Here is a 15182-nt window from a genome sequence, read left to right as displayed (position 1 = left end):
AGGCTTCCAAACTATTACAGACTACAAAGGGAAGCACAGCCGCATGCTGTCCAGTGACACGAGCCTACAAGACGAGCTGAATTACTTATATGCTCGCTTCTAGGCAAGTAACACTGAAGCATGCATGAGAGCATCAGCTGTTCTGCATTACGGTGTGATCACGCTCTCTAGCTGATGTGAGTAAGACCTTTAAACAGATCAACATTCACAAGGCCGCAGGGCCAGACGGATTGCCAGGACGTGCACTCTGAGTATGCGCTGACCACTGGCAAGTGTCTTCACTGACATTTTCAACCTCTCCCTGTCTGAGTCTGTAATACCAACATGTTTCAAGCAGACCACCTTAGTCCTTGTGCCCAAGAACACTAAAGTAACCTGCCTAAATGACTACCAACCCATAGCACTCACGTCTGTAACATGAAGTTCTTTGAAAGGCTGGTCATGGATCACATCAACACCATTATCCCAGAAACCCTAGAATCACGGGCCGCCCCCTGGTGGTAAGGGTAGGTAACAACACATCCACCACGCTGATCCTCAACACGGGGGCCCTCAGGGGTGTGTGCTCAGTCCCGTCCTGTACTCCCTGTTCACTCATGACTGCATGGCCAGGCACGACTCGAACACCATCATTAAGTTTGCCGATGACAGAACATTGGTAGGCCTGATCACCAACAACGACGAGACAGCCTATAGGGAGGAGGTCAGAGACCAGTGCCAGGACAACAACCTCTCCCTCAACATAATCAAGACAAAGGAGATGATTTTGGACTACAGGAAAAGGAGGACCGAGCAGGCCCCCATTCTCATCGACAGTTGTAGTCGAGCTTCAAGTTCCTTGGTGTCCACATCACCAACAAACTAACATTTTCCAAGCACACCAGGACAGTCGTGAAAAGGGCACAACAAAACCTATTCCCCCTCAGGAGACTGAAAAGATTTGGCATGGGTCCTTAGATCCTCAAAGTTATACAGCTGCACCGGCGAGAGCATCCTGACTGGTTGCATCACTGCCTGGTATGGCAACTACTCGGCCTCCGACCGCAAGGCACTACAGAGGGTAGTGCGTGCGGCCCAGTACATCACTGGGGCCAATCTTCCTGCCATCCAGGACCTTTATACCAGGTGGTGTCAGAGGCAGAGTTGTGAAGAAAAAAACATATCTCAGACTGGCCAATAAAAGATTAAGATGGGCAAAAGAACACAGGCACTGGACAGAGGAACTCTGCCTAGAAGGCCAGCATCCCGGAGTCACCTCTTCACTGTTGACGTTGAGACTGGTGTTTGTGGGTACTATTTAATGAAGCTGCCGGTTGAGGACTTGTGAGGCATCGTTTCTCAAACTGTACACTCTAATGTACTTGCCCTCTTGCTTGGTTGTGCACCGAGGCCTCCCACTCCTCTTTCTATTCTGGTTAGGGCCAGTTTGCGCTGTTCTCTGAATGGAGGACTACACAGCGTTGTACGAGATCTTCAGTTTCTTGGCAATTTCTCACATGGAATAGCCTTCATTTCTCAGAACAAGAATAGACTGATAAGTTTCAGAAGAAAGTCCTTTGTTTCTGGCGATTTTGAGCCCGTAATCGAACCCACAAATGCTAACACTCCAGATACTCAACTAGTCTAAAGAAGGCCAGTTCTATTGCTTCTTTATCAGGACAACATTTTTCAGTTGTGCTAACATAATTAAAAAAGGGTTTTCTAATGATCAATTTGTCTTTTAAAATGATAAACTTGGATTAGCTAACACATTGTTCCATTGGAACACAGGAGTGATGGTTGCTGATAATGGGCCTCTCTACGCCTATGTAGATATACCATTAAAATTCAGTTGTTACCAGCTACAATAGTCATTTACAACCTTAAAAATGTCCACACTGCATTTCTGATCAATTTGATGATATTTTAATGGACAAAACTGTGCTTTTCTTTCAAAAACAAGGACGATTCTAAGTGACCCCAAACTTTTGAACGGTAGTGTTCATACTCACCTTTTTTATATATTTCCTTTATTACTTTCCAACCCTACCACCCCTCCCACAATTGGAGCAAACTAGTGAACAACAACGCTTAAGCCTGTATTTCCAGCTTATACATACTTCATACATCTTTTTTACAATCGTTTTATTTTGTTTGTTTTTAACTCTTGTCCTTCCTCTACCCTCAACCTCTCCCATGTCCATCCGGTTTGATTTGCCATATATTTCAAACTGTTTGTGCTCTTTCAAAAAAAAATCTTAACTTCTTTATGTTTTACAGGCACAGTATGTTTTACATTAGTTATCTTGTTATTAGTCCCAACCTTCAGCTCCATTCAACCCCTCCCATCTTTCGCTTAACACCACCCATATTGGATTTCTATTTGACATATATTTTTCAACTGTACTGTGATGTTTCACAAAAGTTCTGAACCTTTCTATTCTCGTTGTTCCTACAGATTGTACATAGATTTATTTATTTTTTGCTAAAAGTATTATAATATTATTGATTGATTGACTTTGACTTTTCAGATCGCCCAGTTGTGCTATCTGCAGGGTTAGCTCCAGGTAAATGTTGCAATTCTTCAGCCATTCCTGGACCTGTGACCAAAAACAGGCTACAAATGGACAGTACCAAAACAAATGATCTCATGATTCTGCCTCTCCGCAGCAAAATATGCAGAGATGGGAAGGTTGTATCTCCCATGTAAATAACATTCTGTTGGTTGCAAGAATTCTGTATAATAAGTTTTGAATCCACCATGGTCTTGCGTATCAGTTAATAAACCATGTGAAATGGAATTGGTACGTCAAAAATCTCTTCCCTTCTATTTTGCAATCTATATGGCACGGCTGCCAATTTTTGGGTCCTTAAATGAAGCTGGTATACTTTTTTTATTTCTCACAATTTTCTTTAACCAATTATGGACTTTAATGCAGAACCGACAGACAAGTTCCTTACTTTTCCCCCTTCCACTTTCCTCTTCCATATTTGCGGTTATGCTGCAATTAGTTGGTTGTAATTTTGGTTAGCTATTTTGGTTAGCTTTGGTTAGCTACATGTATGACAACTCCACCAGTCGTATTTATGATATAATTTACAAAGATTATACCTATTTTATCAGTTAGTATTTAGTATATTTGAGTTTAACCACAATATTTTTTGTATTATTTGTAAAAAAAAAAATTGGTGGATTAAGTGAAATTGCAAACGACTTTCTATGGCTTGTTTTAAAAATAACGATATTTGAGATATTATTTACTTTTCAAATAACTGAAAGTGAGAGGTTGTAATCTGAATAAAGAGAAAAAAGCCTTTGTTGAACATGGGTTGAGACATTCTTACTAATTTGCTAGAGAATCAGTTTGGATTTAAATATAACTTTTGCATAACTGAAGCCTTTAGTGAGAGTTCTAATGCTTTAATATTTAATAATTTCTGCCCTCCAAATTCATATTCATTATATAAATAGGCCCATTTAATTTTGTCTGGCTTGCCATTCCAAATAAAATTGAATATTTTTTTTCTCATATAATAAACAACTTTAAAGGTATTTACCTTTCCATGGCAGCAAGATCTTATCTATTTTTGCTACCTTTCTATTAAAATGTATTGGAGTGAGATCATACATTTTTTATTCTACATCACCATCAGACCATTTTATTGGTAAACTACACAGTAAAGTAAAAGTAGTATATTTTTATGATCCAATATGTAATATAGTACACTTATAATATTTTGGTTGTAATCCAGAGAGGTTAGAAAAATGTTCTAGATCCTCTGAGGCTGTGGAGGGATCCAAGTTGTCGATTTAAAAGAACATGAATCATCAGCGTACAATGAAACCTTTGTTTTTAAGCCCTGTATTTCTAATCCCTTGATATTAATGTTGGATCAGATTTTAATAGCTAACATTTCGATGGCCATAGTAAATACAGTTGAAGTCAGAAGTTTACATACACCTTACCCAAATACATATAAAACTCAGTTTTTCACAATTCCTGACATTTAATCCTAGTAAAATGTCCTGTCTTAGGTCAGTGAGGATGTGAAATGTCAGAATAACAGTAGAGAATGATTTATTTCAAATTTTCTTTCTTTCATCACATTCCCAGTGGGTCAGAAGTTTACATACACTCAATTAGTATTTGGTAGCATTGCCTTTAAATTGGTGAACTTGGATCAAATGTTTCAGGTAACCTTCCACAAGCTTCCCACGATAAGTTCCTCCTGACAGAACTGGTGTGACTGAGTCAGGTTTGTAGGCCTCCTTGCTCACACACGCTTTTTCAGTTCTGCCCACAAATTTTCTATAGTATTGAGCTCAGGGCTTTGTGAGGGCCACTCCAATACCTTGACTTTGTTGTCCTTAAGCCATTTTGCCACAACTTTGGACGTATGCTTGGGGTCATTTTCCATTTGGAAGACCCATTTGCGACCAAGCTTTAACTTCCTGACTGATGTCTTGAGATGTTGCATTAATATTTCCACATCATTTTCTCTCCTCATGATGCCATCTATTTTGTGAAGTGCAACAGTCCCTCCTACAAAAAAGCACCCCCACAACATGATGCTGCCACCCCTGTGCATCATATTTGGGATGGTGTTCTTCGGCCTCACTCCAGTGATGATCCATGGCAAGAAGCCTCCAGTGATGATCCATGGCACGAAGCCTCCAGTGATGATTCATGGCACGAAGCCTCCAGTCCGGAGCCTCCAGAGACGGCCTCCAGTCCGGGGCTCGCAACGAGGGTCCCCAGTCCGGGGCCCGCAGCAAGGCTGCGTCCCGCACCTGAGCCGCCACCGCGGATAGATGCCCACCCAGACCCTACCCTCAGGTTTTGCGGCCGGGGTACGCACCTTTGTGAGGAGGGTACTGTCACGCCCTGACCTTAGAGAGCCTTTTTATGTCTCTATTTGTTCTGGTCAGGGTGTGATTTGGGGTGGGCATTCTATGTTTCGTTTTCTATGTTTCTTTATTTCTATGTTTTGGCCGGGTATGGTTCTCAATCAGGGACAGCTGTCTATCGTTGTCTCTGATTGGGAACCATACTTAGGTATCCCTTTTTCCCGCCTTTCAGTGTGGGTAGTTAACTTTGTTTGTGGCACATAGCCCTTTAGCTTCACGGTTGTTTTGGATTGTTTATTGTTTTTGTCGGCATCATAATAAATAAAGGATTATGTACGCTCACAACGATGCACCTTGGTCTACTTCTGTTGACGGCCGTGACAAATAATCTGTCTGTAAACAATTGTTGGAGAAATGACTTCTGTCACGCACAAAGTAGATGTCCTAACCGACTTGCCAAAACTATAGTTTTGTAACAAGAAATTTGTGGAGTGGTTGAAAAACGAGTTTTAATGACTCCAACCTAAGTGTGTGTAAACTTTCGACTTGAACTGTAGATATGCCGATAGTGGACAGTTTAACACTTTCTGAGATGTAGCCATTATTGTTATTTTACACCTAGGGTTACTATACATTATTTTAACCCATTTTATAAGAGATTCTCCAAAATTGAAATGTTCGAGGCATTAATATATAAACTCCAGTTGTACTTTATCAAAAGCCTTTTCTTTGTACGCTATGAATAGCAGGCCTGGTTTCCCAGTTTATTTTTTTATATCGTTCTGTTGTTTCCAGTACTTGCCTCATATTATCTCCAATGTATCGCCCATGTAAAAAAAAACTGTCTGATTTAGAATGAATAATGTCTGACAATACCTTTTTAATTCTATGTGCTATACATTTTGCTAGAATATTTGCATCACAACACTACACACATTTATTTTACGGACTGGGTCTTTATATTTCCCATTTGTATCCTGTTTCAGTAATGATGAAATCAGACCTTGTTAAATGTCTGATAATCTACCATTTACATAGGAGTGGTTAAAACATGCTTTTAACGGTCCTCTGAGTATATCAAAACAGGACTTAAAGGCTTTAACTGTATCAAGAAGTTCCTCCTCTGTAATTTCACCTTTACATGAGTCTTTCTGTACTGCTGTTCATTTGACATTATTTATAGAAAAAAGCCATACAATTAGCTTCGGTTAGAGGAGATGGAGGGCACTGAAACAAAAACATATTCCTGGATAGCTGAGCATTCTTAATAGTGGAAATAATTTCTGATTTACTTTTGAAATCATCAAACAATGATTCTGCTGTCTCTAATAAGGCCTCTTTTACCATTTCTCCATCCTGGAACAGTTTCTTGTGCTTTGCTAGTATGCGACTCACCCGATATGATGCAATCGTGGCTGCCTTTGATTTTGAGCTTGGCTTTGTAAATATCGATTTTTGGGCAGCTAGTTGTGACTTCAACTCTTTTACTTTTCTCTTCTGTAGTTCACTTTTAGCTGGAAAGTCACTTTCATATTTCCTGTGAACAGTTTTGAAATGCCTCTTGACATTTCCCTTCTTAGCAATGTTTGAATGGCAGATCAGACACACACATTTTGAATTTGTTGTGGTGAAAAAAATAATCTTCCTTCCACTCACTGTGAAATTGGTATATTTTCGGTTTCTTGTGGCTTGGTCCAGCACTCATATTAAAAACGTAACTGCAACTTCACAATTTTTTTTTAACAAAACTAATAGCACTGGAACAACAAATAATATTCTGTTACAGGTCTGTTGTAGGTCTCACTAGCGTGGAAACGGAAACGGACTAACTGTAGATGGTTGCTATGGTAGCGACAGTTTGGAAAACAAATGTAGCAACTATAGTTGGTCCCATTTGATGTAAATCAAGCAGTTTTTATTTATTTTATTTTGGCTGTGCGATAATATTCAAGAAAGAAGCTAACCTGTGAGCAAAGCTTACGGTGCTTCAGAACTGTGGAACTTATTATTTTTAAGCAGGCTCGATGGTAACGCTGTGAATTGCAAAAATATATTTTGAAAAGGTTTATGCGGTCTACTAGAAAGAAGTTCGCCGTCGAACGCGATCGACGCCCTGGGCACCAATGCTCTAGAAAGTGTGAAAATCATTCAACTCCATTTTCTGCTACTTGTCTCTGAAGTGGGATAACACGTTTATCAAATTTCAAAGAAGCATAACTTTCCCATGTTGAAAAAGAGCTGATTAGTCTACCATTTATTTCAGGTGTGCTTATGAATATATAAGTGGAACTAATGGTGGGGTACTCAAGGGGAGGTTTGGGAAATACTGCTCTAGAGTCTACTGCTTGGCTTGGTCCTTTATACAGTTCCTTGATGTTACCTATATGTTCTCTCTCCCCCTCCCCAGTGATCGGCGAGCCGGTGAAGTTGGAGTGGTTTAACCCCCAGGGGGAGCGCATCGTGTCGTCCCAGCGTGTGGCCCTGCACACCGGTGAGGACAGCTCCAGGCTGACCATCTACAACGCTGTAGTGGAGGACGCGGGCATCTATCGCTGCCAGACCACCGACGCCCAGGGACAGACGCAGGAGGCCACCATGGTGCTGGAGATGTACCGTGAGTGTCACTTACATGCATATGTAACAGAGAAGAACACACACACCACACTCTCTGCATTCCCTCTGTATCCATTCCAGCCTCTGTAGCGGTCCTTCAGACATACAAAGACATGAGTTGAACGCATCGCCGTCTCCTCTGTTAGATCATAAAGATGCACCATATTTACATTCCATTGCACCGCCGTACCCACTTGCCCATTAAAGAGTGTAATGAATGTTCGCTGGGTCTGGCGGTGTGTGTGATGGATAGTACTGAATGTGTGTCGGCGACGGAGGCAGGCTCTAATCGTATGGGAGAGGGAATCTTCTGTGGCCGTTAATGGGACGTGATACACGGAGGAGTTCTGCCGCTGGTAGCCATCTGGCAGACGCTTGATGTGGATCACCGGTGTAGTGTGTGTACTGTGTGTGTGTGTACGCATGCACACAGGCATGCCCACGCACACCTCAACACACACACACACGTGCGCACGCACCCACACACACCCCTCTAGAGTGTGCTTACCTTTCGCACCCGCTCCACAAGTCCCCCTACCTCCTCTGACCTCCTCTCTCACGCACCACAGCTTGGCAGCCGTATCCATGACAACATCAGTCAGCCACCGTTCAGCTCTGTGTGTTCAGTAAGTATGAGAAGTAACAGGGAGATAGTCACCTGAAGGGCTTGAGCAGGCGTGTAAAGTACCCAGCACCCATCTGAGGTGATACCGAACATGATCTTCTTGTGATTAACACCACATGTTATGAAAAATGGAAGCCGCTTTAAATGTGCTGTACATGACCATTTGTGAGGCGTGATGTTCCGCACACACACGTGCACACATCTTGACATTATTATACAGTGGGGCAAAAAAGTATTTAGTCAGCCAGCAATTGTGCAAGTTCTCCCACTTAAAAAGATGAGAGAGGCCTGTAATTTTCAGCATAGGTACGTACACTTCAACTATGACAGACAAAATGAGAAAAGAAATCCAGAAAATCACATTGTAGGATTTTTAATGAATTTATTTGCAAATTATGGTGGAAAATAAGTATTTGGTCAATAACAAAAGTTTCTCAATACTTTGTTATATACCCTTTGTTGGCAATGATAGAAGTCAAACGTTTTCTGTAAGTCTTCACAAGGTTTTTACACACTGTTGCTGGTATTTTGGCCCATTCTTCCATGCAGATCTCCTCTAGTGCAGTGATGTTTTGGGGCTGTTGATGGGCAACACGGACTTTCAACTCCCTCCAAAGATTTTCTACGGGGTTGAGATCTGGAGACTGGCTAGGCCACTCCAGGACCTTGAAATGCTTCTTACGAAGCCACTCCTTCGTTGCCCGGGCGGTGTGTTTGGGATCATTGTCATGCTGAAAGACCCAGCCACGTTTCATCTTCAATGCCCTTGCTGATGGAAGGAGGTTTTCACTCAAAATCTCACGATACATGGCCCCATTCATTCTTTCTTTTACACGGATCAGTCGTCCTGGTCCCTTTGCAGAAAAACAGCCCCAAAAGCATGATGTTTCCACCCCCATGCTTCACAGTAGGTATGGTGTTATTTGGATGCAACTCAGCATTCTTTGTCCTCCAAACACGACGAGTTGAGTTTTTACCAAAAAGTTATATTTTGGTTTCTTCTGACCATATGACATTCTCCCAATCTTCTTCTGGATAATCCAAATGCTCTCTAGCAAACTTCAGACGGGCATGGACATGTACTGGCTTAAGCAGGGGGACACGTCTGGCACTGCAGAATTTGAGTCCCTGGCAGCGTAGTGTGTTACTGATGGTAGGCTTTGTTACTTTGGTCCCAGCTCTCTGAAGGTCATTCACTAGAATGGTTCTTGTGATCATTTTTGACCCCACGGGGTGAGTTCTTGCGTGGAGCCTCAGATCGAGGGAGATTATCAGTGGTCTTGTATGTCTTCCATTTCCTAACAATTGCTCCCACAGTTGATTTCTTCAAACCAAGCTGCTTACCTATTGCAGATTCAGTCTTCCCAGCCTGGTGCAGGTCTACAATTTTGTTTCTGGTGTCCTTTGACAGCTCTTTGGTCTTGGCCATAGTAGAGTTTGGAGTGTGACTGTTTGAGGTTGTGGACAGGTGTCTTTTATACTGATAACAAGTTCAAACAGGTGCGATTAATACAGGTAACGAGTGGAGGACAGAGGAGCCTCTTAAAGAAGAAGTTACAGGTCTGTGAGAGCCAGAAATCTTGCTTGTTTGTAGGTGACCAAATACTTATTTTCCACCATAATTTGCAAATAAATTCATAAAAAATTCTACAATGTGATTTTCTGGATTTTGTTTTCTCATTTTGTCTGTCACATTTGAAGTGTACCTATAATGAAAATTACAGGCCTCTCTCATCTTTTTAAGTGGGAGAACTTGCGCAATTGGTGGCTGACTAAATACTTTTTTGCCCCACTGTATGTGTTCGTGCATCACGACTCACAAACTGACGAAAGCTATCCATATTCAAACTCAAATTATAGCTTTATTATAGCTTACGGATAAAAGACTATAATTATCTGCACTGCTGAGTAATTGACAGGTATAGAGTTTCCAGCACCGGCCAACAGAGATCCACTTCAGATAGGAGACAGTGGAGGCAGTCCATGTCCCACCTGAGGGAGCTCCAAGAAAATTGGCTTGTCACCCCACTTTGACAGTTGCCCTTGCAGCTATGTGGGCAATGACTGAAGAGAAATTCTCACCGTGTTACCAATTTGACGGTGTCAAGCGAGCGGTAGACTGTTACACGAGAGGATTTGTTTTTCTTGCTGATTTTCTTGTCGAGCAGGGTAACGACAAAGGATACGGGAAATGAAAACAAGTACAACAATGTGTTTGAATCCCAGGGAGAGAACTGGGGGATGGAGAGAGAGGAGGTGTGAGAGAAAGGAAGTGAGGGAATTAAATGGATGGCGAAAGAGAGAGAAAGCTGGAGAGAGAGGGGTGAGAGAAAGCTGGAGAGAGAGGGGTGAGTGAATTTGAGAGTGAGGTGGTGAGGGAAGGATAGGGAGAGAATGAGAGAGAGGAGGGTAGGGGAATTAAAGGGACTGACAGAGCACAAGAGAGGGTGTGAGGGAATGAGAGAGAGAGAGAGAGAGACCAAGCGACGGAATGAGAAAATGAAAAACAAAATGTATACACGAACAGCTCTAAAACGTGCCGTGGAATAAAACCGGCAGATCAGGAGGGTTGAATCTCACTTTCAGAGTCAGTAGGATGCAAGGCACGTTAAAGAGCGGCGAGGAGAAAAAAGCACGTTTTGGAGAGCCGCCTGACATAAATCACATTGCAAAATGCTAATGTACTAGGTTGCAGTGATCTAGTGGAAGGGACTGAAATAAATAAGGCCATGCACGTGATTTATGCACACTTTAATTTTGCCACACACAGTGGATAACCCGGTGGTGTTACACACTTCACGTGCCACACACACTCAGTTTTTCTCTCCATACACCATACACACATACGCCGTGTGATAAGTCGACGGAACTAGCCAGCACTACGGCTTCTGAGAGGGTGGTGGAGTGTTTTATAAGAGAAGAGAAACGCAGGTTCCAAGTCAGCTTTCCCCAGGTGAAATCTATCAACCACCTGCCAGGGCTTGTCAGACAGGTGCCACAGCTTTAAACCGGCACAAGTTGAATCAATCATTTGATTACAAACAGAACTTTCGGGGTGGGAGGATTCATTCAATATGCTGTGGGAATGTTTCTGGGACTTTTTTGGAACTCAGATAATCAGAGTTGTCTCAGTGGTGTTGAACCATAGACAATATGTAAAACAGTTTGTGCTGTAGAATGGAGTTTACTCTCTACTCACCTGCAGGGTTTCCCATACTCGGGCTCTGTTCCAAAGTCCACCCTCGCCTACTACTTAGAACGAGGCAATGTATTGGCCATGCATTCTAAATGGTATACTTGCTTGAATATTGTAACATAACCTCTCCTGGAAAAACATGTCTCTAATGTGACTTCACTTCCTGTTACCTCATTTCCTATGTGACAGAGAAGCTGACGTTCCGCGACGTGAGGTCCCCCCAGGAGTTCCGTCACGGCGAGGCGGCAGAGGTGGTGTGTGATGTCATCGCCTCGCCGGCACCCGCGGTCTCTTGGTTCTACCAAAAGGGCTTCAAGAGCATGGAGATCACAGAGGAGCACTACAGTAAGTCTGCTTATGGTCATTTGATACACGCTGCCTCTGTTGATGTGCTGGTGAACCTTATTTGCGTGTTAAAATAAGTACCTAATTACCAGTTGGTTAATGAAAGCCTAACTTTGTAAAGTGCATACTGTAGCTACCATAATAGCAGCATAACTTGACTCTTGAGAAGTAATCTATTGAGCACTACAGACCATATAGAAATAACGTTCATGTGAACATGTCATTGGATACGTTTGATCCGCGTTTTTAAAAAATTTGATGGGCACACTCTTTGATGGTATTTTACAGTCTGCTTTTAATGAAGCAGCTGATAATTACATTATAATTGATTTCAGTAGCCAATTAACGGTTTGCTAGCGCATCATAATATGTAACATTCAATTAATTCAGTTTATATGTCAGATTGCTTCACACACCGTTTCGAGACATATCAGTTGAATACATGCGCTTACTGTAGAATGTGGTTTGTGTCACAAATGGCACCCTATTCCCTATGCAGTGCACTACTTTTGACAAGAGCCCAATGGGCCCTGTTCAAACATAGTGCACTAAATAGGGAATAGGGTGCCTTTTGGGATGTAAACAAACCAATGTTATGAAAAATGCTTTCCCCAGATTGTGTCAGGGGTTTGATGCTATAAATAGCAAGTTCTAGCAATAAAAGCCACAGCATGTGATTTCATTAAACATATTGTTGGACAATAAAACATGTTAACGAGCCTGCCTAGAAGATGGAGAGGATGCAAATGTCAGTCGGTGGTCTGATGCTCGCTGCCATGTCGTTGAGATCTATGGGAATCACATCTTCCTTTCTTCATGGCTACTGAATAGTGAAAGAACAGAATAGTGTTATTATTATTGATTTATTTTTACTTGATTTATTTTGTATAATTTTTACACTTATTTTTTTGTGTGCTTATGTTGTTGACATACAGTATGTGGGGATATGAAGGGGATATTCCATCTGTCTCGAACACTGATACTATAAGTGACAGCACAGGAAATGATTCCACCATATTTCTCCACTTGACTTTTTCTTCATTAAATTAGTTCTTTCAGATCATTGCTCCTAAAAGGAAAGGAAGCAAAGTGTTGTATACTATTGGAACACATCCTGTAACTAAGGAGGAACGGAGAAGGAAAGAACGGTGTCTTAGATTGGAACACATCCTATGGCCAAGAAAGAAAGAAAGAGAAGGGAAAGTTGTTTTAGACTATTAGAACTATCAGGTTTCAGGTAAGACCCAAGTGCAGACAGTGTTGAAGTAACATTGTTTAGTACAACAACAGGGGCAGGCAAACGACAGATCAAGGCAGGCAGGGGTCGATCCAGAGTAGTGGAGCAAAGGTACAGGACGGCAGGCAGGCTCAGGGTCAGGTCAGGCAGAGGTCGGTAATCCAGAGATGGAGCACAGGACTGCAGGCAGGCTCAGAGTCTGGACAGACGAGTCAAACCAGGAGGGCGAGGATAAAGAGAGACTGGGGAAAAGCAGGAGCTGAGACAAAACGCTGGCTGACTTGAACAAACAAACGGACTGACACAGACAGACAGACAACAGGGGATAAGTGGGGACGATGGGCGACACCTGGAGGGTGGTGGAGACAAGCACAAGGACAGGTGAAACGGATCGGGGCGTGACAAGAACGCAGTCGGGGGCTAGAAGGATAGAAGAGGGGAAGTAATGTATCTTAGATTATTGGAACACATCTTGGGGCTGAGAAAGAATGGAGAAGAAATGAAATCTATCTTCGACTATTGGAAACGTTCATGGCTCGTTCATGATGGACAGAAGTTAATTTGCAGGTTCAGACTTGTTTACCAATACTCTGTCACCCAATCATTACTTTTCCCTCCTCCTACACTTTCCCCCTCATCCACCCATCACATAGACAGACTTCCTGGGCTGATTAGGAAAAGGATTTGTTTGAAATCTTTGAATGTAGTCAGGTTTTTTAATTGAATTTCAAAGTGCGTAGAAGGGAAGGGCCTATCTCCCCTTGCCGTACGGTAATGATTAAAGGTAGAGATAGCAGTGTGTTTTTTTTAATTCCACGCTAATTACGGGACAAGGTTATACATGCGTTTGCGCTTGACAGAGAGAGATAGGGTTCTCACTTATCTGCTAGTGACAACAATAAAGGATGGGAAATTTTTGTGAACTGCAGACCTAATTACTAAAGTATTTATCTCACTTCTAACTTCATTTTAAAAAGCTAAAAGTGGAAATGGTTTATGAAAATAGTATTTGATAGCAAGTATATGACTGGAGTCATGAGACTTTCTTTCACTCTTTCCTTTTTATCGTTTTCCTTGTATCTTTCTTTCCATATTTCCTGTCTCTTTCTAACTCTCTTTCAACCTTTCTTTCTTTCTTTCTCATGCTCTATCCCCCTGTATCTCTATCGCTCCCCCCCACCCTCTATTTATCTTCTGCCCTCTCTCCTGTGAAGGCAGGTTCCAGGTGCTGCCCAACAACAACCTGCAGATCCACAAGGTGACCAAGGCGGACGAGGGCGTGTACCGCTGCGAAGCGCGAGTGGAGGCCCGCGGCGAGATCAACTTTGTTGACATCGAGGTGGTGGTGAATGGTGAGTAGCTATAGCGTCCACTGTAGCTAATACCTATCCAGTCATATGCAGTGGTGAACAAAGAGTTAGCCACCTAGCTAGCATAGCATACCTACTCTCCCCTTGACTATCATATCCAAAACGTTCCATTATATATGTAACCTTGGTTCTCTGAAGGATCAAAGCTCAACAAATCAGAATCATTAAAACATAACCTACATAGACATATTTTTCCTCTCACAGTAGCAGCCGGGCCTGATCTCAGAGCAGACTTAGGAAGACTAGCGTAGCATACAGTACGGCTACCCGCTCTCGTTTTGCACATTTCAAAATCCTATCCGACCATATACATTGGTCCCTTCTACAATAGCAGCCATACAGCAGTGATGTTAAGGATGAGAAGCCCCATACAGAGCCACAGTGTAAAGGCTCGCTTAGGCCAGGCACTGGGGTGTATCGATCGGTGGCATACAGAATTGTTGCTCCTCTCAGGGTGAGAATAGAGTCACCTAGTGAGACAGAATCATTCTCCCCTCCTACACTCCACAGTTACAGCACATGGTTGCCAGCTCCCAAACAATCGCACCCCAGAACTGAACGCTTGAAACGCTTATCGGTCCAGAGACACTTGGTCTCTCACATAGCAGGAACGTCCGTCCACGGTGGCGGGGATTAGATTGTCAATAGTGGCGGAAATCTCTGATCTGATTCAATTCAGGTTCTCTTTAAAGTTATTGACACAAAAATAATCATACCCGGTGTGTAAGAATCGAGTCATTGATTCAGAATGAATCGTGTTTATTGTGTTGGTCACAGGGGTTGGTGTCACCTTAATTGTGGAGAACGGCTCGTGGTAATGGCTTGAGCAGAATTTGTGGAATGGTATCAAATACATCAAACACATGGTTACCTGTGATGGACAGCGGTTTGAATCTAGGTCTCCTGCGTGTTACAAGACTATTAGCCAACTGAGGTGAGGCCTGGGCAAGATATTGGGGGGCCAGTGC

At 42.5% G+C, this 15182-nt stretch overlaps 1 protein-coding gene across 1 annotated transcript in view; it reads left to right on the top strand.

The window, feature by feature from the left end:
- LOC129840288 (neural cell adhesion molecule 2-like) overlaps nucleotides 1-15182 on the top strand; it is a gene marked incomplete in the record, with an annotated part of 385919 nt that overhangs the window by 284925 nt on the left and 85812 nt on the right. Inside the window, 3 exon segments of the mRNA XM_055908054.1 lie at nucleotides 7236-7442; nucleotides 11452-11607; nucleotides 14059-14196. Of these exon segments, the coding sequence (XP_055764029.1) occupies nucleotides 7236-7442; nucleotides 11452-11607; nucleotides 14059-14196 (501 nt within the window).

Source organism: Salvelinus fontinalis, chromosome 41 (assembly GCF_029448725.1).
Source record: "Salvelinus fontinalis isolate EN_2023a chromosome 41, ASM2944872v1, whole genome shotgun sequence".
In the NCBI taxonomy this organism is placed as follows: domain Eukaryota; kingdom Metazoa; phylum Chordata; class Actinopteri; order Salmoniformes; family Salmonidae; genus Salvelinus; species Salvelinus fontinalis.
The sequence above is the reverse complement of the archived record's forward strand: the minus strand, read 5'-3'. Positions and strand labels throughout refer to the sequence as shown.